General features: G+C 44.3%; 1 protein-coding gene across 1 annotated transcript in view; it reads right to left on the bottom strand.

Annotated features, from left to right (window-relative positions):
• hectd2 (HECT domain E3 ubiquitin protein ligase 2) overlaps positions 1-26,236 on the bottom strand; it is a 41,346-nt gene that overhangs the window by 12,981 nt on the left and 2,129 nt on the right. The window contains exons 2-17 of the mRNA XM_023327906.1: positions 20,358-20,499; positions 17,272-17,413; positions 17,090-17,192; positions 16,926-17,015; positions 16,298-16,362; positions 16,123-16,168; positions 13,941-14,050; positions 12,945-13,093; positions 12,747-12,870; positions 10,952-11,048; positions 10,765-10,872; positions 8,963-9,095; positions 6,991-7,079; positions 4,070-4,134; positions 3,890-3,983; positions 1,338-1,412 (exon numbers count right to left, since the gene is read on the bottom strand). Of these exons, the coding sequence (XP_023183674.1) occupies positions 1,338-1,412; positions 3,890-3,983; positions 4,070-4,134; positions 6,991-7,079; positions 8,963-9,095; positions 10,765-10,872; positions 10,952-11,048; positions 12,747-12,870; positions 12,945-13,093; positions 13,941-14,050; positions 16,123-16,168; positions 16,298-16,362; positions 16,926-17,015; positions 17,090-17,192; positions 17,272-17,413; positions 20,358-20,499 (1,632 nt within the window). The remainder of the gene's footprint in view (positions 1-1,337; positions 1,413-3,889; positions 3,984-4,069; positions 4,135-6,990; positions 7,080-8,962; positions 9,096-10,764; positions 10,873-10,951; positions 11,049-12,746; positions 12,871-12,944; positions 13,094-13,940; positions 14,051-16,122; positions 16,169-16,297; positions 16,363-16,925; positions 17,016-17,089; positions 17,193-17,271; positions 17,414-20,357; positions 20,500-26,236) is intronic.

Below are 26,236 nucleotides of genomic sequence, written 5' to 3'. Positions count from 1 at the left end.
CTGCAGGTCGGTGGAAACGGTGCCACAGTGGTGCGACTGTTAGCAGCCGTCCATCACACTGGGGGCTAAAATAACACCTCAGCTCAGGGCTTCACATATTCTGTCTTCCCACATGCGCTCCATATTTATCCCCACTGCAGCATCAGTGACTCCATTATATGTGATGCTGCTCAGTAGCAGGTCTTGTTCTTAATGTGTGCTGCTGTCGTGATTTAGAGGAGCTCTGCAGTGCGGCGGGAAACCAAACAAAACCTGGCTGAGGTCAGGTGTATTTCAGTGATTTTACCTGCACAGGTAGGGATGGATGTGGTTGGACCCTGGGGGGGGTGGGGGGGGGTCACTGCAGATCAGGAGGTAAAAGGATCATACTGTCCCAGTTTAGACCCGGTAGAACCAAAATCTAAACCTTTGTCAAACTAAATTAAATCATCGTGTAGAGGAAATATTGATCAGGGGGGTTGATTTTTCTGGATGAGTTGCTGATGCCACTGTGAAGTTTATAAAATGCTTCACATCAGTAAGGCTGTTTCTCCTCCTGATAGTCCGTTAGACCCGGTCCAATTGGGACCAGAACTTCCCCATCTGCTCCACCTCCAGCTGCTGTGGTTCTCTGAGTCAAACCAACCTGTTCCCCTCCTGGCCTGTGGGGGCGCTGCACCATGAACCACTGAAGGAAATGACACAAAAACCTCTGAAGACCCTGAGAGCAACTTCCTGTTTCACCAGATGGAAACAAGATGGAGGCGTCAGATTTTAGTGGTTGGAGGATTTCTCTTTATCTGTGGCTAAAGACCAGGAGACATTTCTGCTGCTAACGCTAGGCTAACACATTTGTTTTGGTTGCATTTACCCAGAATGCCCTGTGCGATAGTCCACTTCCTGCTTTTTGGAGCAGTCTCTGGTCCGATTGTCGTTCACATATGCATTCAAACCAAACCAGAGCTCTGTCTAAATTTGACCGTCCGCCAAAGATCCCCTACCAGATTAAAGTCTGGACTCAGTCTGGTAAAACGACTTTATCACATCCAGTCAGGCGAAACATGCTGGTCAAATTAAAAGATTACTTTGAATCTAAATCTGCCAGCTGTATGAATCGTCTTGGGCTTTAACTGTAACACAACTTTCCATTGATACTTTGTTATTCATACTTGTGACATGAGCAAGTTTCTATCACAGCTTTTAAAAGTTGGTTTAATCTTTGCATTACTGAGAAGTTGAGTCATATTTAGTAATCCTTTCCAGTTTTACTAAAAAGAGAAGTGATTCAGTTTAGTCAAGTCTTTGTCATTTTGGGTGTTTTTTCCAGCTCGATATTAGAAGCTTTAATGGCTGTTCACCTGGAAGGTGAGGTAGAAATCCTCCTCCACGTTTCCCTCGTAGCTCAGCAGCTCCGCCAACCCGTGAGCCAAATCCTGCAGACACACGGATAGAAACTCTTCATTTCGCGAGTCAAGTTTCACACTTTTTCATGTATTAGTGGGGAAACCACACATTCCCACCTTTACTTTTCAGGTATGCAAACAACAACATTCTTTAAGTGACAAAGAGCCTGAGGTACTGCGTGGCTGCCTCAGCTTCAGGCTGAGCTTATGTCACAGTTAGAGTCAGAGCGCCCTAAAGCAAGACAGCAAACTTTTCATATTGTAACAATCTGTTGTTACTCTTTATCTTACAAATGTAAGACTTTTTGAGAAAAAATAGCTAAATCTCATTTTGCTGAAGGACGTCTGGGTTAGTCTTCTGTAGAGGACCGGAAACCTTTGGTACTGAAAGGTGAAAACTGATATCCTCCAGTTATTTAACTACTTGGTCTATTACAGCCTCCACGGTGTGTGGGTGTGTGTGTGTGTGTGGGTGTGTGTGTGTGTGTGTGGGCGTGTGTGTGGGTGGGCGTGTGTGTGGGTGTGTGTGTGTGTGGGCGTGTGTGTGGGTGTGTGTGTGGGTGGGCGTGTGTGTGGGTGGGCGTGGTGACTGGCAGAGTTTTGACCTTCCCAGTCAGGAAGGTTTTGGATGCGTTGCAGCCTGTGGATCAGGTATCTGTGAGCGACTGTTTGGAGACACTTCACCATCTTTCTCTCACTGAATTCTTACATCAGTCGGATTGTGTTCGGTTCGGTTTGGTCCGGTCCGGTCCGTCAGGACTCCCAATCTCTGCTGCAGAACATAGGAAGCAGCTGCTTATAGGCAGCTCATTAAGGACTAGAAATATTTAAATGTTCAGGCCTGGGTCCAATAAATGTCAACACAAAGTGTCAAAAATTCAACATGAAAGGTTAATTCAGAATGCTATCTCCCTTTTAAACAGATAATGGTTTTGGTCAAATATCTTCGAATTGATGCATGACTCTACTTTTTAAACGCGGTCAGCCAGATTGAGGTCAGGCGACTGGCCACTAAATAATTGGCTGATGACCAAAACCAGACACTTTCCTGCCTGACTGACGGCAACTTGGAGAGCTGCTAATGGGACCGCAGCTAAACAATCAGCTCACTCTGGCTACAAGCTAGCTATGAACAAGACTCAAAGTTAGCTATTTATAATATCAGAGAAGCATTTCACAATGCAGTCAGAGGGAACAAAAAGGATTTAGGAGGTTCCTAAAATGGAGACTGAGTTATCTACGCAGGTATGCCTTATATTTAGACAGGCTAACGCTGTAACAGGTCAAACTGAAAGGCCAATTTACTTTAGGAGAAAGACAGGCCTCAGAGGAGAACAGACATTTTAATTCGTATCTGTCATGGAACGTCTTTGATTTAGAAGTTATATCAGCCTGATAGCTTAGCAAAGTGGGCTCCAGTTTGTATGTTGGTAACAGAGCTAACTGTGCTAACAGGATGCGCAGTGTTAGCCATCCTAACAGAGCTAACTATGATGAAAAGGCTGATTTGCTTAACCATTTGAAGTCAGGCTAGCGAAGCAACATGTGCTAACACCGTTAACCATCCTGACAGAGCTAATGAGTTGCAAGAGAAAGCTGGAAAACAAGTCAACAGTGATGGCAAAATGAATTATTATAATAAAGAAAAATGTTTTAACCACTAACCATCCTTACAGAGCTAACTGTACTAACAGAGCTAACGGTACTAACCACACAAGCAGAACAAAACGTGCTAAAAGACATAGATGTGCCAGAGCTAACTGGGCTAACAGTTAATTATGGTAACAAATAAAATATTAACATGTGGAAATCTAATAAAGTTAAGCAAGTTTACAAAGCTAATATGAACTAATTTAGGTAACCAAGCTAACAGAATGTGTTCGTGTGTGTGTTTAGTCAGTTTTTCTTTTTTCCTCTTTTAACCCATATCATATCAAAGCACAGATCATATCATAATAGACGGCCAAACAAACCCAAAATAGTTGTGGTGACCCAGGTCGTGTTATTCACATGCATGTTTGTTTGGTCATTTTCTAACTCAAATGTTTTCATTTCACTTTGACACTTAAAACTATACATAATCTATGTTTCTTTAAGTTCAATAAGAGACTGATCATTCTAAAGTTGTGAAAAATGACACAAGTTTCAAAATTAAAAACAAAAACAATAAGGAATTAGTTTAAAAAGTTATTCAAGCTAGATATGAGTATTTTTAAGCTGTGCACCATTTTATATGCATGTGCAAAGAGACATATGGAGAAACAGAAGAATAAATGCTGATCTGCACTTCTGTTTAATCCAACACATTAAGCAGAACTGAGTCCAAGTGAAGATAATCTGAACTGGATGGATTCAAAAGTCTGACTCTGTCTCCCTCTGGTGGCCAACTAAAAAAAAATTACTTTTTCTTATCCAAATGTTAGATATTAAGAAACAAAACTCAAATTTATTTATTTTAATCTGAATACTTTGGTCACAAATAAGTTTATCAGTTTATTGATCCTTACAGGCATGACCTGCTGCAGGTCGTCCAAGGTGGCCGTTGCCGTGCCAACGAAAGCATTAGGATCAGATGGTACAGTGGGCGGAGTGAGCAGCTTCCTGCAGGAAAGCAGAGGAGTATTATTCAATCTGGCAGTCGGTGCAGTAAACAGGGTGAACTTGAGAAAAGAGGGAAGTGTTGTTACCTGTAGCAGTAGAGAGGGAAGTGGATGTCGAGAGCAATGCTGTTGTAAACCGCTAAGCCCATCAGCTGATAACACAGCGTTAAAGACGGAAACACACTGCATGTGCAAACATGAGATAAATAGGTCTGCTGTATGTAGACGACTCAAAATATACACCTAGAAAAAGGAGAAGCTGCTGGACTAAAACCAGAAATGATATTTAACTTTCTGTTGAGTTCAGAAACTATTTTCTATCATAACAAGGTGCTAGAAAGGCCTTTATGGACTAAACACTGTCATTACTCAGTAAACAGCTAAAGCCAAATGGAGAAGCTGGAGACAGGCACCTGCCCTACCCTGCAAGGATAAACAGGTAGACATGATGAACGGGCGGATGGTATTCTACCTGCATTTCACGCAGACAGACATGAAGTGGACTGGAGTATCTCAGTGCTTCTCTGTGGGAGTCGCTGAGGCTCTTTCTGTGGTCCACAGTGTGAGAACCAGCCCTGTATACCAACGATTCGTCCACCTGCAGATTTTCCTCTCCTGCTTCAGTCTGAAGGGCGGCGGCCCAAAACATACACTCTCAAACCGCTCCCAGCTGCCACATGTGGTCACCATGTGTGCTGAGGTTCTGTGAGTAGGCTCAGGTTCTGTGTGTTTGAACTGAGTGGCGCTGATTGCAAGAAGGTGACACACACACTCACACACACAGAGGTAGCAAAGGAAAAATAAACACACACTGTAGATTTACCACAACCATTATGGTCATTATAGCCAGAATGATGTGGGTCAGACGGGCTGACTGAAGGCTTAGCTGCTCATACATCTTCCTGAAAGAACCTCTGGTCATACATCTTCCACAACGCTTAGTGAAAAGTCTTCTACAACGTCTGTTCAATCGTCTTCTACAACCTCTGGCCAATCATCTTCTACAACGTCTGTTCAATCGTCTTCTACAACCTCTGGCCAATCATCTTTTACAACGTCTGTTCAATCGTCTTCTACAACATCTGGCCAATCGTCTTCTACAACCTCTGGCCAATCATCTTCTACAACGTCTGTTCAATCATCTTCTACAACATCTGGCCAATTGTCTTCTACAACCTCTGGCCAATCATCTTCTACAACGTCTGTTCAATTGTCTTCTACAACCTCTGGCCAATCATCTTCTACAACGTCTGTTCAATCATCTTCTACAACGTCTGTTCAATCATCTTCTACAACATCTGGCCAATTGTCTTCTACAACGTCTGTTCAATCGTCTTCTACAATCTCTACTCTGACTTTACAGAACAAGAATAAAACTGCAGTCTCTCTCTCCCCCCTTTTCTTTCTGTTCCTCTTCCTGTCAGCGCTCTCTCTGTGTTTCACATCACCTCTCTGGTTTTATGCCTTCGTCCTTCTTTTTACCAGACAGGTTCTTTTTTACTGGGCCAAAATCAAGACAAGCCTGTTAAAAAGCTTCATCAAGTCACGGACTGCAGGTACTTAAACACATTTAGGGTTACTACAGTTAAAGTCAGTACCATCCGTTCCAGTCATGCACTTTCTCCTGGGCCTGCTGGTAACTGGATAGATGGAAAAATCAATGGGCCACAAAAACAGAAATCATTAAAATTTCAATAAATGAAAAAATATATATTTTTGCTCTAGATGTTTGTTGAAAAAACTGCAACTGAAGGATAACTTTAGGCAGCAGACTGAAGACAGATGGAAATGTAGAACTGTGTCCAGTCCAAGGTTCTGATTGGACTTCAAGAATTCATCGGAGGTGACCAACAGTTTCCACGAAAGTTTTTATTCAAGGCTTAAATTCTTCTCTCTGTTTCTGGATGATGAAAAGAGTCATGCTGTGGGCTCCAACTGCACTCCAGAAAAGGTGTTCATTTCCATGGCAACCATTGATGCAACTTTTTTGAATCTGTCACAGGTGTTTTGACCTTCATAGCGTAACTTTCTGTTTGAGGCTAAATCTCCTGGATGGGTTTAAACTTTCCAAGCAAAGTTCGCAGTTCTTCTTCAGAATAGATTAGATTAAACCTGACAGAAGTTAGGAGGCATTTCAGCATCTAAACAGATTTTCTTTTCAGTTTTTCGGCTCTTTATTTTAGCTGTCATCGGGCTCAGAAACAATCTGCAGCTCATTTGAACTTTCTGTTTTTTCTCCTCGACATATTTGATCCATCTGTTCCACCTCACACTACACCATCACATCACTTTCTGTCTCCTCCAGAGTTTGTTTCAGGAGACACTGCCTCTTGTCTCGCCTCCGCCTCGCTCGGCCCTCCAGAGCCTTTCTAATGACTGAACAGGAACAAAACGTGATAAATTAGCTTTTAGAACAAGCACACATGCGGAACATGCAGGAACACCCAGAAGCAAACAGCCCCTCCTCTTCGTCCTGCCAGACTCAAACCAAACACCCGTCTGGTCCGGGTCCCTCTCACCCCTACTGCTTCACACTAAACCCAAACCAAAACCCTCCAGGTTTCAGCCTTCCATGCAATGAGGGTCTAATACCAGAGCGATGAAGGTGTTAACAGGTTTATGTGTGCGACCACGAGTGATTTAACTGCTCACAGAGAGCTGGGCAGGAACAGGCAGCTATTAGGTTATATAACCTTTTGACAGCTCCCAGCTGGCCTTTCACCGCGCCTGAAGAGCTGGATCGCTCTGGTTTCCTACACACACGAAGGTAACACCACCACAACGCAACATGCACACATGCATGTTCTCCATTATTCAGATGTGAAGGAGATGTTCCAAACCGAACTCCGTCCCGGTTCTGAACATTCGTCAGTCATTACGTCAGTCTGGGCTGCCATGTTATTTGTTGCTAGCAGAGTGCGACACCTCCAGGATGGATGGAGTCAATAAAGAAGACAAAATAACAACACAAACATAAAAACCCAGATTTCTGTGTTATAGAAGGATACAGTCCCGACCATCTGGAACTCAGAGTAGTTGTCGCTCTTCCAGCTGCTGAACCAGTGGCAGCGCGAGTCCTTCATGAAGGAAAACATCCCTGGAGCAGAAAGAATTCCCGTTAGAGCTGGACGGAATAAGACGGAATAAAACATCACAATTAAAATAACCTCCTGTTGCAGCAGATTCATTCATTAGCTTCTGATTGGCTGACTAACGTCCAAACTAATCTGCCTCTGACTGGTCGGGACGACGCTGGTCTGAGCCAAGAGGAGGGAAACATCTGGACCAGAGCTTCACATCTCTGAACCCCAGAAACTGAAGCTGCTCCATGCATAGAGGAGCCTGTGTGTGTTTTCATTCACCTGTCTGTGCAGCTGTGTGGGTGTGTGTGTGCGTGTGTGTGTGTGTGTGTGTGAGGCAGAGTCGGGGCTTCCTCTGCTCGGCTAATGAGGGGAACACAGCTCTCATTGACTGTCTTTGCTCTGGGCTGACGTCTCTCTGGCAGCAGAAACACAGACGACCGCAGAGACGCAGCGATGATGGAAAGAACAACTTGACCAGCGGAGTGTGAGAGAGAAAGAGAAAAAGAGAGAGAGACAGGAATAACACCAGGAAGGATGAAAGGCGCAGATGCTCTGACTAACGTTTGTTTGGTTTAACTGAAAAGATTCACAAGCAAGAAAAGAAACATCTGGCTGGAAATCCAGAGAACTTAAATCATCTTCTCAGATTTATAAAATCTGTTGCTCTACAGCAAACCTTCAAGTTCAGATGAAGCTATTCTTTCAGGAAGAAAGATTTTAAATGAGACATCAACTAGGGCCTCTGCATTATCTACATCAGGGGTCTCAAACTCCAGTCCTCGAGGGCTGCAGTCCTGCAGTTTTTAGATGTGCCACAGGTACAAAACACTGGAATGAAATGACTTAATGACCTCCTCCTGGTGTAGATCAGTTCTCCCAGCCTTGCTAATGACCTAATGATCTGTTCAGGTGTGGTGCAGCAGAGGCACATCTAAAAGTTGCAGGACTGGGCCCTCAAGGACTGGAGTTTGAGACCCCTGAGCTACATGGTCCAGAGTCCTGGTCCCTCAACTCTATAGCGCCACCCACAGGAGGAAGAAATTGGAAAGAAGAAATGAGAAACAAAGTCTCTGACATCTATTCATCTGGCCGAGATGTTCACAAGTCCTTTATTCCAAGTCCAAATCAACTCTCAAGTCTTGTAACCTGTGTTGATACCACTCCATGTAGCTGGCCCTTTAAGAGCTTAATTATTCTAAACCGAGTTCTGAGGTCGGGTTCTGATCCAGAATCATCTCTGGGTGTGAATGACAGAACAGGAAGACGAGAGGAACAAAGAAGGAGAGGAGAAAACCTGATCTGTAGGATCTGAAGGAGTTTGAGTTTAGAGATCAATGTCCAAGTTTCCAGAACCAACACTGTCTGCTTTCTTCAGCGTTCTGACACTTATTCCTCTGACCCAAAAACTCTCAGCTCAAATCCACCGAGGCCGCCGGCTAATAAAAGTGTTCTTTCCATTTTTAGCCAATAAAAATGTTATTTTTTTCCACTTGCTTTCAGTAAGGAGCAGTTTCTCTTTCCGTTGACTTTGCATCAGCGAGGATTTACCTTCCAGATTCCCAGCTGCTCCCTGGAAACCAGCGTTTTCTTCAGAGAAGGTTGGATCTTGTGGACCCAACCTTCACTGATGACCCACTCTGGTCTTCTTGAGATTTGTTGTCTTCTGTTTCTCCAGCTGCCTTTTTAAAGCTTTAGATGTGGGGAGTTTGTTTAGACCTTAAAGACTCTTTATGATCTCTATATCTTTACGACACAAAGTTTTATCGTTCTGGAAGATCCACCGATCATCACCATTTCCTGGACTGATGGAAGGGAATGTTTTAGGACTCTACTGATAAAAGGTTAGCTGTAGCTTAAAGCTGACCTTCAGAAATGTGCTTTCTGTATGGAATCTCACCATAGTCAGTGTGGAAGATCTGACGAACCAGCAGCAGGAACCACTCCTTCGTCAGACCGCCCATGTCAAGCCCCGCCTCCCCGACAAACGTCACCCGCAGCTTCTTCTTCAGGTCGCACCGTTTCCTCATCAACTGCATAGAGACACAAACAAAGTTTAAAACTAATGTTTTCCATGCTGCTTCGGTGTGATATTTTATCACAGAGCTGTCTGGGAAGAACAGAGCCATGTGTGCCGAACATGACGGATTACAGACGTTTGGTGTGAACCTCACACCGAGCAGGAAAGACTTCAGATTTACGATCAGGATAGGCTGAAGGGAGAGCTGCAGACATTCCTGCTAATCTTCAGGCTCTTTATATTCACAGACCTCTCCCATCCACTGTTCCCACAACACTAATTATCCTTTTCCCCTCACTGGAGCATCAGGAAAACAGGCTTTTCTGCTGGTCTTCTCACCCTCACACATCCTGAAACTCCAGCTAACGCCACCTGCTTCAAGGTGATCCTCATCCTCCTTATAGGCCTTTTCTACTAGAACCTGCTCACTGCGACCTTTCCATTACAACTGAGTACCTTAATGTGTGTGGGTCCATTATAGCATAGCATGGCTCACTGCCTGCAAGTTGGTGCCCGTAAATAGCACCATTTGGTCAAACCACTTCCAGTTTTTAGGTTTAAACCACTCTGGCTGTTGTGGTCCTTGATGGTAATCGCTTTACAATGTTTTAAGCTGCTCACAACATTGTTTTGGTGTTTCCATAAGCAGCCATCAACAGAGTTGCTCTTGTGATCCAGCTTTTAGCCAATCAGGGACAGACAGTCTTCTGATGTCATGTTTTCACCCTGACTTGGCTCCATTAGAACCTCAATGTACTAGGTACCAAAAAAGAGGCTAACCGATACAAATGGAAGAACCTGGCAATCAAGTTTAGTCGAGACGTAGTCAGGCCTCTTCTCCATAGGCCGCCACAGTTCTCTCCTGTTTTCTGAAACCACCTTCTGCATGGATCATCCTGCCTGGTATTGTGTGTAATCGATCTGATTGGCACCAGGAAACATTCGCTGATTGGTCATTTACGTGATTTACGTCAACAACAACTCAAGCACCATTTACCAGCCAAATCAAACCCTGAGGTCCAAACCTACAGCGCCGGAGGAGCGGATACACGTTGACTGGATGGGCAACCCGCAAAGAACAAACATAAGAGACTTTGGAGAACCGGCTGTTACCGGCTGCCTAAGGTTACATGAGCAAAGTGACATCATCAGTGGGTTGACCACATGCACGCTCACAGCCTGCCATGGTTCCCACCCCACTCCAGCCTCCATGTTCCTGCCCATATTCACACACACATCGTGAGGAGCACACTGCCAATGGAGACACGCCCGACTTGGCCAGGACCAAAACCAAACATTAACCAGCTAGACTGGAGATTGGGCTTTACTACGTCATAGAGAAAAGGATCATAAGGATTCTCTACAGGTGAAGCTCATTTCAGCTTCTAGTATACAAAATCTACTTCCTTCAGTCATGAACATAGACAGTGATAAAATCTAGAGTAAAGGTTCTTGGTTCAGATATTTCTTCACCATGACAGACTAAAGCAGCACAGCAGACGAAGCTCCAATCCAAATGTCCATAAGTCATGAATCCAGATCTGTCCTTCAGACAGACGTGGAGTAAGACCTGCAGTGTAACTGAAGAGTTATTCTTCAATAAAAACCAACCCTGACACACCTGAACTCTCCCACAATCAGGACAACAGCCAAGAATGTCAGCGCTGAGTTTGTGTTCTGACCTCATCCAGCGAGTCGCTCAGGAGTTGTGCTCGTCGAACTTTAATGTTGAGGAACAGCAGGTTCATGTCCACCCTCTGCCTGCGGGACACTTTGCTCACCAGGCTTAGCTGTGAAGCAGACAGACATGTCTTTATCTGTGTAGACCCTCAGCAGCTGATTCTTCACAGCATGGTTTTAAATCCTCACCCTGGCCTGGCTGATCATCTGCTGCTCCGAGTCCTTCTGAATGATGGCTTTCTTCACCACAGTCGACAGGATGAAGGGAAACTGACAAAAAGAAAACCTGATAGAGAGAAGAAGAAACAAAATGAGTGGATCATTTTCCTCACAGAAACATTTCATTCCTGACCGCCCTCTGATGTCTGATCCAAGCTAAGCCATCCTTCATGACCTGGATCCCCCGACACGCCAGCCAGGGAGTTCTTTCCGTCTGAAGCCGTTCGAACTGCCGGCTCTGGATCAGTTTCCATCGTCAGGCTCTAACGAGACGTGACGCAGCGTGAAATAAACTTCATGGCTTCTGAGAGACTTTCCACAGTTCTGAATAAACTGCAGCTGTGGGAACATTTCCTCATCTTCGCTCCATCGGACTTTCAGGAACCCTGAGACAGAGGTGACCCCGGCCGCGGTTCCTGGAGGGAAACTGGACCTCATCCCATCCTGATCTGAGGAGTGTGACTTTTCTGAGGGGTCTCAGGATTTTAACTAACAAACTGCAGAACATGTAGTCACAGAAAAAAGAAAGTATTTTGTTCTAAACATCTGGAGAACTGAGTCCAGCTGTGACCCGGCAGCTTGTAGTGGCTCCTCTCTGGCAGCACCATGGAGGTGTTCAGGTCCACTCTTCTCTCTGACGTAGCTTCAGTTCATTAACATTTCTGCTCAACTCTCTGGAGGTTCCATCACAGCTTCAGGTTGACGTCTGGACTTTGACTAGATCATTTCTGTGCACTGATTCTTTCCTTTTTCAGCCGTTCTGTGGTAGATTTTGTGATCGTTGTCTTGTTGATGACCCAGTTTGGATCTTCGTTGTCAGACAGATGGACTCACAGTCCAATCAATAACGCAAGGTTTCCAGGTTATGTTGCTTATAAAGAAGCCCATATCATCACACCTCCACCACTGTGCTTGACAGCTGGTCTGAGGTCTTAGTGCTGATCTGCTCTGTCTGGTTTTTCTAATCATGGTTCTGTCCATTCTAGCCAAACATTTCTACTTTGGTCTCCTCTGTCCAAAGGACAACGTCTCAGAAGTTCAGATTAGAAACGAGCAATTTGATCTTAAAAAAGTTATTTCAGTTTATTTATTGAAGTAACAATGAAAGGCAGCAATGAAAGGTGTGTGAGACACACTTATTGTTAACCTGATAATAGCGGAACTGGTTTTCTGTTGACGACTTTGCGTTTTTGAAAACTTTTCTCATATTTTTCCTGAATATTTTTGCATAACAATCATCCTAAAACAGCTACTGCTCACATTCTCCATCCGTGATGCAGTGAGGCAAATTATGGTTATTCCGTACCCAGAATGCATTGCTGTAGTTCTACAGATGCTTCCTGAAGCCCAAACCATACAAGTAGGTAAGTAATGACTAAGTTGACCCTGTTGGGGGCGCTATACTGTATTGTGTCATTGATACACTGTGGGTATTTATATGGTTGGCTGTAGAGTTTTAGCATTAGCTTCCACCAAGCGCCATTGGTGTAGCCCTTTACCATTAGCAGAACTAGCGTTTATGATTAGCGCTTCAGAGTTAGCCATGCTAAGTGTTTAGCTAGCAAAATCAGCCTCAAACAAACTTATTGCTAAAAAACTTTAAATAATAAAAGTTTGATTCATAAGTGCTGCAGAGCAGAACATAACTGCATTCAGTCTTAATTACTAAGACTGTTTTATGTACATTATACACAAATAATTTACAATAATTATAAAACAGATATCAAAATAGGTAAAATCTTCAGTTTGATAGTCTGAATCTGACCTGTTTGAGTTGCCGTAGTTCTGCCAGGTCCTGTAGTCTTCCATGAAGTCTATGTGCTCCAGAGTGATGTTGTAGAAGTCGGTGAAGGGCATGATGGGAGGAGAGGAGACGCTGTTGGCTGCATCTGACAGGAAGACAGTAAAATGTGTGGAAGCGATCTGCAGGGTAAAGCGGCGGCGTGGCGTTTGTGAGACTCACTGAACAGGCTGAGCACTTTGGTGGCCGAGGGAATCCACCAGGAACACTTGGCTGAAGGAGGAAGCTCGTCTGCTTCTGCAGAAAACAGGCGCGTGGAGATGAACTGCAGGAGGCGCTCCACCAGCTGCCGGAAGCGCCTGGCTGACAGCCTGACGGACCAAACCAGACCGATGTCACCAAGGAGTTAAAGGCGAACACACAGGAGGACGAAAATAGAGACTTCACAGAAAAAACAGAGAGAGGGAGAAGAAAAGCAGCGTCGGCTGGAAAAAGGTGGCTTTCTGGATCTGAGCAGAACTAAACAGAACCTCTAATTTGAAGCAGCTTGCTCTTAAATCAAACCCCACAAAGAACATGTTTTGAAATGCTCCTGACTCATGCTGAGGGAGAGCAATACAGAAGCTGGCTAACGCTGGTCCTCTCAGGTTCTGAGTCAACCCGAGAAGCCGTCTGCGCCAGCTCACAATTTAACAAAGAGACATTTTAAAAGCAGAAATTTTAAACAGATTTACTCTCTGCCACTGAGAGTTGGTTCAGATCAGATTACATGGACTTCTTAGATGCGGTCAATGTGAATGAAAGTATTAGTGGAGCCACAGAGTAAAAAGTTTAGTCCTAAATAATTTGTTCTCTTCAGTTTTCTATGAAAACACATCAAACCGTTTGGAACTGTTTAATCCGACAGAACCGCCATGAAAAAACGCAGATAAAAAAAAAACACGCTGGCTGATAATTACCGTATTTCCCGCACTATAAGGCGCACCACATTATAAGGCGCACTCTCGGCTTTTGAGAAAATTGAAGGTTTTTAGCTGCGCCTTATAGTGCGGAAAATACGGTAAGCCTGAAAAAGTCTTTAGATTTACGTTCTCTTCTACTCACTGAGACAAAAACATCAGCTCAAATGTTTTCTTCAGAGAATTGAATTTAGCTGCATTTTGTTTCATAAACTCTGCAGTTTGATAGTTTGGTTAAAAATAAGATGAACAGACTGACCTCTTGAGCCAGTGAACCAGGAAGTGGTGGTCGGCCTCGGACAACGCTGCGATCTGCCGCAGCAGGTGAGCGAAGATCACGTAGGTGCTGGTGCTGGAATACTGGGGGTTCTGGACACAACAGGGTCATGACCTTTGACACGGTTCATCCTAACATACTGACACCGAGAAACTGAGGTTAGAATGTCTGAAGCTAACAGGAGACTTTGGTTCAAGTCTTATTTGGGAATATTTTATGTCAGTTAGCAAAAATAAGCAGACAGAACAGAATCAGAGGTTTCCTCACTAAGGCTGTCACCGCATCATTACTGTACAGATGAATACATAACTTTATAATTTATTGATTTTATTTTATATCACATCATGACTCAGCCCTCTGGGTTTTCATCATGCCTGGATGATGAAGCTCAACTTTCACTAAAACTCCAACTCCACTGCTGATTAAAGGAAATATTTTGTCTGGTAAATTTTAACATTTGTCAAAACTTGACTTAAATATGTTTTAAACTTTTGATTCATTTGTTTCTGGGGAGGTTTCGTCAGTTTTTTTTAATTTTTACCTCTTTAGTTTAAACACAGCAGTAATCAGATGAAGCACAGAGGATTCTGGCTCTATGATCCACATTAACTCCGACACCAAACACAAAGTAAAGCTGTTTCAGTCCAAAGGCTTTTAAACTTTGAGTTTACTGTTTTTGCCATTTATTATTTCTCAACAGGTCTTGCCATATTCAGTTCATTAGTATTGCTGTAAAGGTCTTTCCATATATGTTCATTCATCTGTAATTAGTAGATTTATTCTTATGTTTTGCTCCTTGTGTTTCTAGATTTTCTTCACTTTGCTTAGTGTTTTTTATCCATATTTCAGACTCAGAGTTTACCTCAGTGTCATCTGAGTTATATAATCCCAAATGATGGGTAAAAACAAGAAGTAGAGGCTGAATCTGAAGCCAGCTCATTAGCTCAATTGATGAGGATGGAAATACTGCAGAGCAAAATAAAAACCAGAGAGTTCCTGAGAGTCGAACAGAAAGACGAAGAAAAAATTGTTTAATTTGTGAATGTGCACGAAACTGAGGACAGAAAGTTTTCAACTAGTTCACTGGGTCAGAATCCAGAGTTTAAACGGAGTCAAAGTTTCTGTGAGCTGTTTCAGCTTTAATGCTGTTTCTGCTGGAAAGTTGGGCTGAACAGAACCGAGCAGAACTCCAATAAAGCTGCTGGATAGTTTCTGATGCGTTATGACCAAAAGCCGATTTAAATTATTCTTTGAATCTGCAGCAATAAAAAGAAGAAAGATGCTGAACAGCTTGAGTACTTTTAGATTGGCACCCTTAAATAGAGTTTCCTGTTTCACGCCCATATATGGCAGCAGGGATGGAGGGAGGCTAAAAAGGACAAAAGTGGATGAAAACCAGAGACAGAAAGAGATTTGTAGCTGTAGTTTACTCCAGCACAGACCTGTGATGAACCACAGCTGGAGATGAGCTGCAGCCTGAATTTTAATAGCACTTATCAACAGGCACCATTAAGTTTCAGGGTTTTGTTCCTATAAAGAGCAGATGAGCCCTCAGATCTGCTGTCGGCCAACTGGAAGGTCAGAGAGCTGCAGAACGCACAAAGCATCCGCTGAAGAAAGAAAAGGCCTGACGGGAAAACCTGAGCAGCAGGCGGCTCTCAGAGTGATGCACGCAGTCACAGAACTGCACACTTCCATGAATCGTCAAAGATTTTAACGAGAAAAGCTCAGCCAGACCTTCCAGCAGAAACAACATTTAAAGCTTAAAGTGGGACTTTACCCGATTTTGAACAGTCACGGCTTGAATTTGTGATATTTTTGTGATGTTTTGCCTCATATTATGCAGCTCTGACTGTGATAATGACTCTGAACCAATGAACTCCGATGTTTAAGTTAAGTTTCTGTCATGGTCACAGTTTCATTTCTACGGCTGCATCCGTATTTCTGTCGACTTTCAGACACTCGACTTGTTTCCATTACAAATGTTTGCAAACTTTCTACATATTCTGCCTAAAATGCACAGCTCCCAAGAAAAGGAGGGAATCACCATAGCAACTCGTGTGTCTCTGGTTCCTCATGACTCAGCAGCTTCTCTCTGAAACGGCTCCGTCATGCTGGACGTTTAACCTGCCTGTCAGACAAGCTGATGTGTTTTCAGTCTCACCTGGATCAGAATGAAATACGCCCGCAGGTCGTCTTTTGTCCGAGGCCTAAAAACAGAAACACAGAAGAAGAACCAGCAAGAGGATGAAACACAAAATGTCTTTCATTTGATCTCACTCTGTCTAGAAATATTAATAACGATGAAGCAATAAACCAGCAGCGGCTGCGGCTCTCACCCTTTCCACTCTCTCAGCAGGCTGTTGATGATTCCTTTCAAGACCGACTTCTGGATGTCCTGAGGCTGAACACAAAACACACGACCGTTCAGACAGACAGACAGACAGACAGACAGACAGACAGACAGACAGACAGACAGACAGACAGACAGACAGACAGATAGACAGACAGACTGACTTCTGCTCTCTGTGTTCGTCCAGCTTTAAACCTCAACATTAAACTGAAACCCAAACAGAAGCAAAGCTGAACTTTTTTTATAAAAGTTGTAAAAGTCCAGCTGGGTGAGCTGAAGGTTTGACCTCATCAGTCGGTCCAACTCAGTTGCAGATGATTAGGAATATTTATACTACTTAAAACAAATAAACATTAAAATTAACTAAACACTAAAATACTAACTGTATTTATTAGTTTAAATTCCTTGTGCAGTGGATCTGAGACAAAGCTCACGCTGCACAGCGCCCTCCAGTGGTAGCTTCTGTCACATGGTGTCCCTCAAGGTTCGATCCTGGGAACCCTCCTATTTAATATTTACTGATACTGCTAGCTCGAATTATAATGTTAGTTGCCATGACAACTTACGGCTCTACAGCCTGGGCTCATCAGAACCGGGTTTTGGGTCGTACTTACTGTGCTGAGCAGCGAGTCGTAAACCGCGCTGACGAACTTGCCGTTGACCCCTGAGTCCTCGATAGTGTTGAACAATCCGTTCGCCTCTCGCTGCGGGACATTCAGACACGGTGAGGAAACGGAAGCAGAGCCAGGCAGCAGCGGCGGAGATGGATCTGTCTTACCTTAAAGGCGGCGTTGATTTCTACGAAGGAGTCGAAGGTCGTCAGGTAAAACTCTCTGACTTCCCTCCAGTCACCTGATTGGGCGGCTCGCTCCACGTCCTCCCTGTTGGAAACGGCAGATGGAGTAAAGCGGAGCGGTGAAGAGTATTCTGGGATGTTTCAGCGACAGAGACGAGACTCACTGGAACTCCTTGGTGGTTTTGGTCCGGATGGGGATGACGGGGTCGCAGGGGAACGGAGCTTTGACTTCCTGAGGCAGCGTGTCGATGGAGAGCCGCTGTTTCTGCCGGACGTCGCTGCAGATGGGAGGCAGCTCTCTCACCGCTGCGGCGGGAAAACAGGAGGTCATGAGGAGCCGCTTGAAACGTTACACAGTAAAACATAACAGCATCTGGGTTTATTCAGCCTGGCGGGGAAACAATCAGGGTGTTCATTTTGAAAAGCCGTATTTTTCACAATCTTATTCAGATATTTAATGTTCCAAACTAAATATTTAACTCAGAAGCTAAATATTCAATTTACAAAGTAAATATTTAGCTTGCAAATTAAATTAGGAAGCTAAATACTTAGCTCTAAACTAAATGTTTAATTCTGATGTAAATATTTAATGTGCAAACTAAATAAATGGTTCAAAATTAAATATTGTTTGTTACATAAATATTTTGTTTCAATGTATTTTTCCCCAAACTAAATATTTCATTTTCAAACAAAATATTTATTTTCCAAATTAAATATTTAGCTTCCTAACTAAATATTTAGGATGCTAGCAAAGTATCTAGCTAGCAACCTAACTAGCTAGCTAAATATTAGCTCCCTAAATACTTAGTTAGGAAGCTAAATATTTAGATCCGCTCTAAATATTTAATTTGGAAAATAAATATGTAGCTTATGCAAATTATGGAAATTACCTTGGGGATAAGTGGAAGTAGACTATCAAAATAAGAGCTGAGTTTTGTGGACCCCTATATAAACTTAACAGAATCTCTTCAGTCATCAGTATAGTTTTTATTTTCATGCATCATCAGTTGTTTTGCTCCTGACATGTCTGGTGAAAACCGGACGCTCCGTTCCAACGGATAAACACGTTTACTCAGATCTAGAAATGAGAAATGATTTAATTTTTCTGCTTTCACATCTAAAAGTGACGCCTGCTGATCCAACATGGAGGTCGGTCCTCCACCAGGTGGAAACACACTTGTCCTCCCACACACCCACCCATCCTTTCTCTTCATAATTGGCCCCTCATTGTCTCCGTCTCCACGGTAACTCCCTTCAGCTGCATTGTGGGTGTTCATCCTGCGGGTCAAATTTTTCAAGCAGGAGGAAAAAGGAGCGGAGAGGCGGACTGAGAGCAGCAGATCGCTCAGAGGAGGTCGTCAGGTTTGAAACAGATTTCTTCTACAATTTAAAACCAACTCTAGTTTTTATCCAGGTGGAATGAAGACTTAAATAACTCAATAAGTTCCAAACATGAAAACCATAGGAATCTAAATTAAACTGCAGAAAATGGAGGATTTTCCAAACAACTGGTAAAGTTCTTTGTTTAGAACCGTAACAGAAACAACAGTTCTACCATCAGACCTGATATGTTGGTGATTTTTCTCCTCTGAGGGTTTTTTCGTGCAGCGCTGATGGAAAAGCGTCCTGATGGGAGCGATAATGGCGTTTTATCCTTCCAGGCCTCTGGCTCTGAAAGCGAGGCGTCAGTGTTTTCTGATTCTGACTCGAAGCTCCAGATGAACCTCTGATTAGCTCGGCCTCAGAACTCAAAACCATACTTGAGGAAAATGAAAAAGGAAACAGAAACCTCCTGAATCTGTGATTATCCAGCAAACTTGACGACTGTAACCGGGCAGAGGAATGCTGCAGCATCCTGTGTACGCGTGAGTGTGTGTGTGTCCACTGTTTTCCTTTCATATGGTTTTCATTTGGGGTGGAGGTTCGCATAATTATTCTGGCATCAGTCGCCGTGGTGACAAAGCTGGCTGATGAGCGCTCCGCTGGGTCTCCGTTCTCATGGCAGTCAGAAATAACCTCGCCTTTTACGAGAACCAACATCCTCCTCCGTGTAAAAACACTCGCAGTGACTAAGAACCGACGAGACGTTCGCTGCTTCACCAGAACCTCGGCTGCACATTTCAGCCCAGAAACCAGAGAGGTTTGCACCGCATCAGCAGAAATCTGAGTTACAGGTCCGATCCTGGCTTTGGATCCGCGGCCACACAACGCTCCTCCTCCTGCCATGCAGGCTGCATTCTGACTGAATACATGAGGCGTAATGTAAACAGAGGAAGTAACACATCATTACATCTCAGACGGGACCCACATCAGATCGACTCAGAGAACAGAACCGGGTCAGGCTGTAGGTGAGGAACATCTGCTGCAAACCTTCTGGAGGAAAATCACAGCAGGTCAAAGTGTTGCTTGTTTCACTGCTGGAGAGGAGAGCCAGTTTTCTTCACAATCAGCCCATCACTGCAAAGCTTCAGCACTTCAAACATTAATAAATAGATTTAAATCAGGTTAAATTAGTTAAATGTAACAGAAAGCAGAAGGTTTCTGTTTCCACATGTCATAGTCCGGTGGAGTCGGTTCGATTGGGGACCAAAGTTGGATCATCTGCTCCACCTCCAGCTGCTGTGGTTCTGAGTCAAACCAACCTGTTCCCCTCCTGGCCTGTGGGGGCGCTGCACCAAGAACCACTGAAGGAAACGACACAAAAACCTCTGAAGACACTGAGAGCAACTTCCTGTTTCACCAGATGGAAACTAAAACAGAGGTGCCTGATTTTAGCGGTTGGAGGATTTCTCTTTAGTCTTTGGCTAAAGACCAGGAGTCATTTCTCCTGCTAGCGTTAAATTAGTGTATTATTTTGATTCTATTTACCCAGAATGCCCTGCGCTGTAGTCCACTTTCTGGTTTGGGAGCGGTCTACTGTCTGCTTGGCTTACCCTAACCCTAACCCCTAACCCTAACTGAACCCAAACCGAAGTCCAATTCATCTCATCCTGCCTCTCTAACTTTGTCGCTCATTTGTTCAAAGAAAGTTTCTGATCAGCAGCAGATCTGATCTAACCTCTCTGGATCCCTTCCTTCCGACTGCTTCACAGGTGAAAGGCAGCCATTTTATCAGCCTGAGAGTCTAGATTCTTCCTTCGGTCTCCTAGCAACCAACACAGCTAAGCCTAGGTGCAATTTGGAGGTGTCAGCATGGCCTTTTAGCAGCAGTTCTCAGGATGAACATCGTATCTCAGCTGATGTAACTCACTGTGCCTGATCCCCAGCGGGCCGGTCAGCGGGCCCCCGATGCCTATGGCGAAGCCCCGCCCTCCTGCATCTCTCCTCTGGCTTAGCGTGGAGATGAAGGTTCCCAGAGACGGAAACGGCTGCTTGGGTCCTCGTCCCAAAACCTGCCATGAAGAAAACATCTGTTTAATATTCTGTAACAATAGGACGTTGTCTGCAGTACAATAAAAACAAGTCAAACATATCTGAAGATTTTCACTGGTGATCACACTTTTGCTAATGCGCTAACAGCGGAGCTCCTTCTTCATTTAGCACCTTGTCCTAACTTTGAAAATGTTTAGCACTCTTAAGTCATTTTTCCAGATAAATTCTGAACTAATTTTTGTTTAGTAAAGTTGCAGTTTAATAAAGTTTTTGATTAAAAATTCTTCATGTAGTTAGATGTTTATGTCCATGCTCTTATTTTGAAGTGGACAGACTGTTTACGCAGCAGGTCTATTTCCTCTCATGTCCCATGATGTAATGCTGCAAATGTTGCTTATTCTGTTCCCAGAATGCATTGCTGCAGAGCAGCAAACAGTTTGAAATCTACTAATGTCCTTCTGACCAAATCAGCAACAGAGTTAGCCAAACATAATAACTAAAACAGAAACACGAGTTAAAGGTTTGATCCAAACAATCAGCAACATGTGGAATAACTAATTTGACCTTATTGAGGATGATTTATTATATCACAATAAAATCGACACGGTAGAATTTAGCACATTAGCATTAGCTGATCTAATGTTTCTGATTAGTGCTTTAGGGTTAGCGCAGCTAGCCTTTAGCTAGCTGCCCACCACTGGCTTCCATGATATAAAAACGAGATCAATGAAAATCATTTAATAACTTCTTAATCATAAAGATATAAAAACAGTAAATTGTTCACATCTTTATCTTGAAACATTTCATGTTTTCTGGTGAAGTTGTTCGGTTGTGGATTTTAATGCTCTGACTTTCCATCTTTACATCCACTTTGCTCATGACTCCACAGCATGATGGTGCCACCACCATGTTTTACAATTGGCCAGGTGTTCAGGACACTGTAGCATATTTTCCCAGAGGTCTGTTGTAGCTCTGCTCCTTATTCCAGAGATGGAAAATCCAGGAGATGAATTTGTCGTGTGGATTATGAGCAGAGCTGGTTGGAATCTCCTTCGGCTCCTTCAGCGTTGCTTTACGACCCATCAGCGGCTTTAATAACTCTACAACTGGAGCTGATGTCTAGTAGTCATCACAGGACACACACACACAGACCGAACAGTCACGCTTCTGGACTGATGGAGGAAGCTGGAGTACCCAGAGAGAACCCCAGTATGAAACGGAGAGCATGCAGAGAGACCCCAGGCTGGGATCCAAACCCAGGACCTTTGTTGCTCGGAGGCAGCGGTGCTTCCATCTGCAGCTGCTGTACGTCTCATTAATGAGACGCTGGTTTATAACCAGCTTATTCTGGAAAAAATACGTAATTGCAAATTTATTTTATGGGCTCTCCTGACAAACGTTCCAGCTAATGACTGAGTAGCCATCGTCTCGAAGCTCTTTAGTCGACCAATAAAGTCGGCTAAGTGACTCTCTGCATTCTCACATGTTGAGGTTTCTCAGCAGAACTTCCTAAGCTGGTCCAGACTCCGGGCTGCATGATCAGACAATGAGAACATAACCAAAACTAAACACATGAGCCCAGCGTTTACCGACTGTTCTCCGTGATTAATCACACGCTGCGCCGGCCTTGCTATCAGACGCTTCACAGCAGCAGAGCCACGAGAGCAGCGAGGCGAGAGCAAGATGGAAATTACAGGATAAAAAAGAAGGAACCAAGGAAGAAAAGTGGGATGGACAGAAGACGAGGAGGATAAAGGACAGGAACAGTGAAAATAAGAGGACAGGAAGAGAGGGATATGAGAGAGAGAGTAATTCAGGAAGTGGGGGAATAAATGGAAATTAAAGAAAATAGGATGAGGATGAAGAGTTTCAGAGCTGAACAGATGCAGAGCAGCCGCTGCCTAAAGCTGCAGCTCCACATGTGCACAAAGACAGAAACCTGTGGTGTGTTCAGGGACTGCAGGAAAAGACAGATTCAAAATCAATAAAGTTTATGACCAACAATAAAATAATCAGCAGAAAAGATGCAGACAGCGCGAACATCATCATGACGTAGAGTTACTGAAGTAAAAACTTCAGAGCAAATCCTGCTATTATCATTTGAACATTAAAGATGATTTTTTTTTTAACTTGCTGATTCAGGTTTTTTCTAAGCATTTTAAAAATCCTGCCGGATGTTTAACAGGAAGGAATTTAAATATCAACATTTATCATGTTAAAGTCATTTATTTATTCTAAACCTTTATAAGATTTTAACTTCAGCTAAATATAAGTGCATCAGGATGTAAATTATTGGTGTTGATGTGTTTAAAGATGAAGAATTCCCACTGAGAAAAGTTGATCAGGAAAATTGATTGGTGCATTTCTGATAAACAAGTTGTGACGTTTATACGTTTTAAAGACATAATGAGATCTAAGTGCAGATATCTTTGTCCTTAAATGCTTTTTAATGTTTTGTAAACTTTAGAAGTTTCCATTAGAGGCCATTAAACCAGATTTATGGAGTCATGTTGCAGAATTTCCTGTCCAGGTTTTAAACTCTGATCCTCCGTCAGACGGTGAGAAGTTGAAGCTGCTGGATGAATGATGTGGTTATAACGGCTTGTTATCTGAGAGCAGCCTCTCACAACCTCACAGCTCCGCCCTCCGCTGCTGAGGAAAACCCAAAACATCCAGAGAAACGTCCCAGAATGCACCTCTGCCTGGAGCCGGGTCTGAATCATCACATCAGAGGAGAGACAGGCGGCGTTCTGCCTCAGGGTGGATTCATCTCCTGGCGGCCGATGCAGCAGCTCATAAACATGTCCATCATGTCCACCATGTCCACCGTGTCCATCATGTCCGCAGTGTCCATCATGTCCACAGTGTCCATCATGTCCGCAGTGTCCATCATGTCCGCAGTGTCCATCATGTCCACAGTGTCCGTCATGTCCATCATGTCCACAGTGTCCATCATGTCCACCATGTCCACAGTGTCCATCGTGTCCACCATGTCCATCATGTCCACCATGTCCACCGTGTCCACCATGTCCACAGTGTCCATCATGTCCACAGTGTCCATCATGTCCGCAGTGTCCATCATGTCCGCAGTGTCCATCATGTCCACAGTGTCCGTCATGTCCATCATGTCCACAGTGTCCATCATGTCCATAGTGTCCACCATGTCCATCGTGTCCACCATGTCCACCGTGTCCATCATGTCCGCAGTGTCCATCATGTCCACAGTGTCCGTCATGTCCATCATGTCCACAGTGTCCATTGTGTCCACAGTGTCCATCATGTCCACAGTGTCCATCATGTCCACCATGTCCACAGTGTCCATCATGTCCACAGTGTCCATCGTGTCCATCATGTCCACAGTGTCCATCATGTCCACAGTGTCCATCATGTCCACCATGTCCACCGTGTCCATCATGTCCGCAGTGTCCATCATGTCCACAGTGTCCATCATGTCCGCAGTGTCCATCATGTCCGCAGTGTCCATCATGTCCACAGTGTCCGTCATGTCCATCATGTCCACAGTGTCCATCATGTCCACAGTGTCCATCGTGTCCACCATGTCCATCATGTCCACCGTGTCCACCATGTCCACAGTGTCCATCATGTCCACAGTGTCCATCATGTCCGCAGTGTCCATCATGTCCGCAGTGTCCATCATGTCCACAGTGTCCGTCATGTCCATCATGTCCACAGTGTCCATCATGTCCATAGTGTCCATCATGTCCACCATGTCCACCGTGTCCATCATGTCCGCAGTGTCCATCATGTCCACAGTGTCCGTCATGTCCATCATGTCCACAGTGTCCATCGTGTCCACAGTGTCCATCATGTCCACAGTGTCCATCATGTCCACCATGTCCACAGTGTCCATCATGTCCACCATGTCCACAGTGTCCATCGTGTCCACCATGTCCATCATGTCCACAGTGTCCATCATGTCCACAGTGTCCATCATGTCCGCAGTGTCCATCATGTCCACAGTGTCCGTCATGTCCATCATGTCCACAGTGTCCACCATGTCCACAGTGTCCACCATGTCCATCGTGTCCACCATGTCCACCATGTCCACAGTGTCCATCATGTCCACAGTGTCCATCATGTCCGCAGTGTCCATCATGTCCACAGTGTCCGTCATGTCCACAGTGTCCATCATGTCCACAGTGTCCATCATGTCCACAGTGTCCATCGTGTCCACCATGTCCATCATGTCCACCATGTCCATCATGTCCACAGTGTCCGTCATGTCCATCATGTCCACAGTGTCCATCATGTCCACAGTGTCCACCATGTCCATCGTGTCCACCGTGTCCATCATGTCTGCAGTGTCCATCATGTCCACAGTGTCCGTCATGTCCATCATGTCCACAGTGTCCATCGTGTCCACCATGTCCACCGTGTCCATCATGTCCGCAGTGTCCATCATGTCCACAGTGTCCGTCATGTCCATCATGTCCACAGTGTCCGTCATGTCCATCATGTCCACAGTGTCCATCGTGTCCACCATGTCCACCGTGTCCATCATGTCCGCAGTGTCCATCATGTCCACAGTGTCCGTCATGTCCATCATGTCCACAGTGTCCACCGTGTCCACCATGTCCATCGTGTCCACCATGTCCACCGTGTCCATCATGTCCACCGTGTCCACCATGTCCATCGTGTCCACCATGTCCACCGTGTCCATCATGTCCACCGTGTCCATCATGTCCACCGTGTCCATCATGTCCACAGTGTCCACCATGTCCATCGTGTCCATCATGTCCATCGTGTCGCCACGCTGCCGCCTCCAGCAGGCTGTTGGCGGCCATGTTTTGTTTTGGCGGCTCTGGCGGCAGAGCAGCAGGTGTGGGTCGACTTGGGAAACGGTCTGGCTCTGCCTGTACTGGTCCGGTTCCAGCAGACAGACTGGGTCAGAAATCTTAGTGGGTTTCTGGTGATTTACTCACCACAAGTCTGGAACGGGTCTGGTACCGGTTCTGACAGAATCAGGCCAGCACCGGTCCGTCTCAGAGGAGTCACTGACACAACACAGACTGGCTGTAATGAAGCTGCTGACGGAACCGGACCGGATCGGGCCGGACTGGGTCGGACCGGTTGGGAGGTGATGCAGCTGGTCGCCTGGGTGACGGTTTGTCTTCAGGACTTACTGGGACAAACTGATCAGTTTAGTCAAAGTGATCAATCGGTTTGTCTCAGAAACCTGATCAGTTCATGATTTATTCCTAAGATAATAAAAACATTTCATCCATCAGCCAAATTTACTAAAGTCCTTCACTCATGTTTATTTTTCCTCTACATAAAAAATTATATTAAGCCAACCATAATTATTATTAAAACTTCAACGTTAATATTCCCACATATTATTTGATCAATCACATCGGTTTTTACTTATATAGTGTATATAGTATATTATTTAATGTTCCTGTCAAATTCATAGGAGGCTGTAATATTTGTACAGTTTATTCATAATTTATCAGCACATTCTGCCATTCCAGGATATTTATGATTTTGATATGGAATGAAATGAAAATCAGTTTGATCTCCCTGATGTATATCATCAAGATTTAAACAGTTACAGTCTCTAAACGGCTAAAATGATAAATTTTCTGTTTTCCGTGACTGCAGGCTGGCTACCACAGCAGATAGCCTCACTAATGAACAGGATCAGTTTGTTAGACTTCCAGCGTTAATCTATAACTCAGAAAGAAGCTCAGCCTCTGAAAACGATGAGCAGCTCGGCCGTAAAGCAGCAGACTGCAG

This window comes from Xiphophorus maculatus, chromosome 22, assembly GCF_002775205.1.
Source record: "Xiphophorus maculatus strain JP 163 A chromosome 22, X_maculatus-5.0-male, whole genome shotgun sequence".
In the NCBI taxonomy this organism is placed as follows: domain Eukaryota; kingdom Metazoa; phylum Chordata; class Actinopteri; order Cyprinodontiformes; family Poeciliidae; genus Xiphophorus; species Xiphophorus maculatus.
The sequence above is the reverse complement of the archived record's forward strand: the minus strand, read 5'-3'. Positions and strand labels throughout refer to the sequence as shown.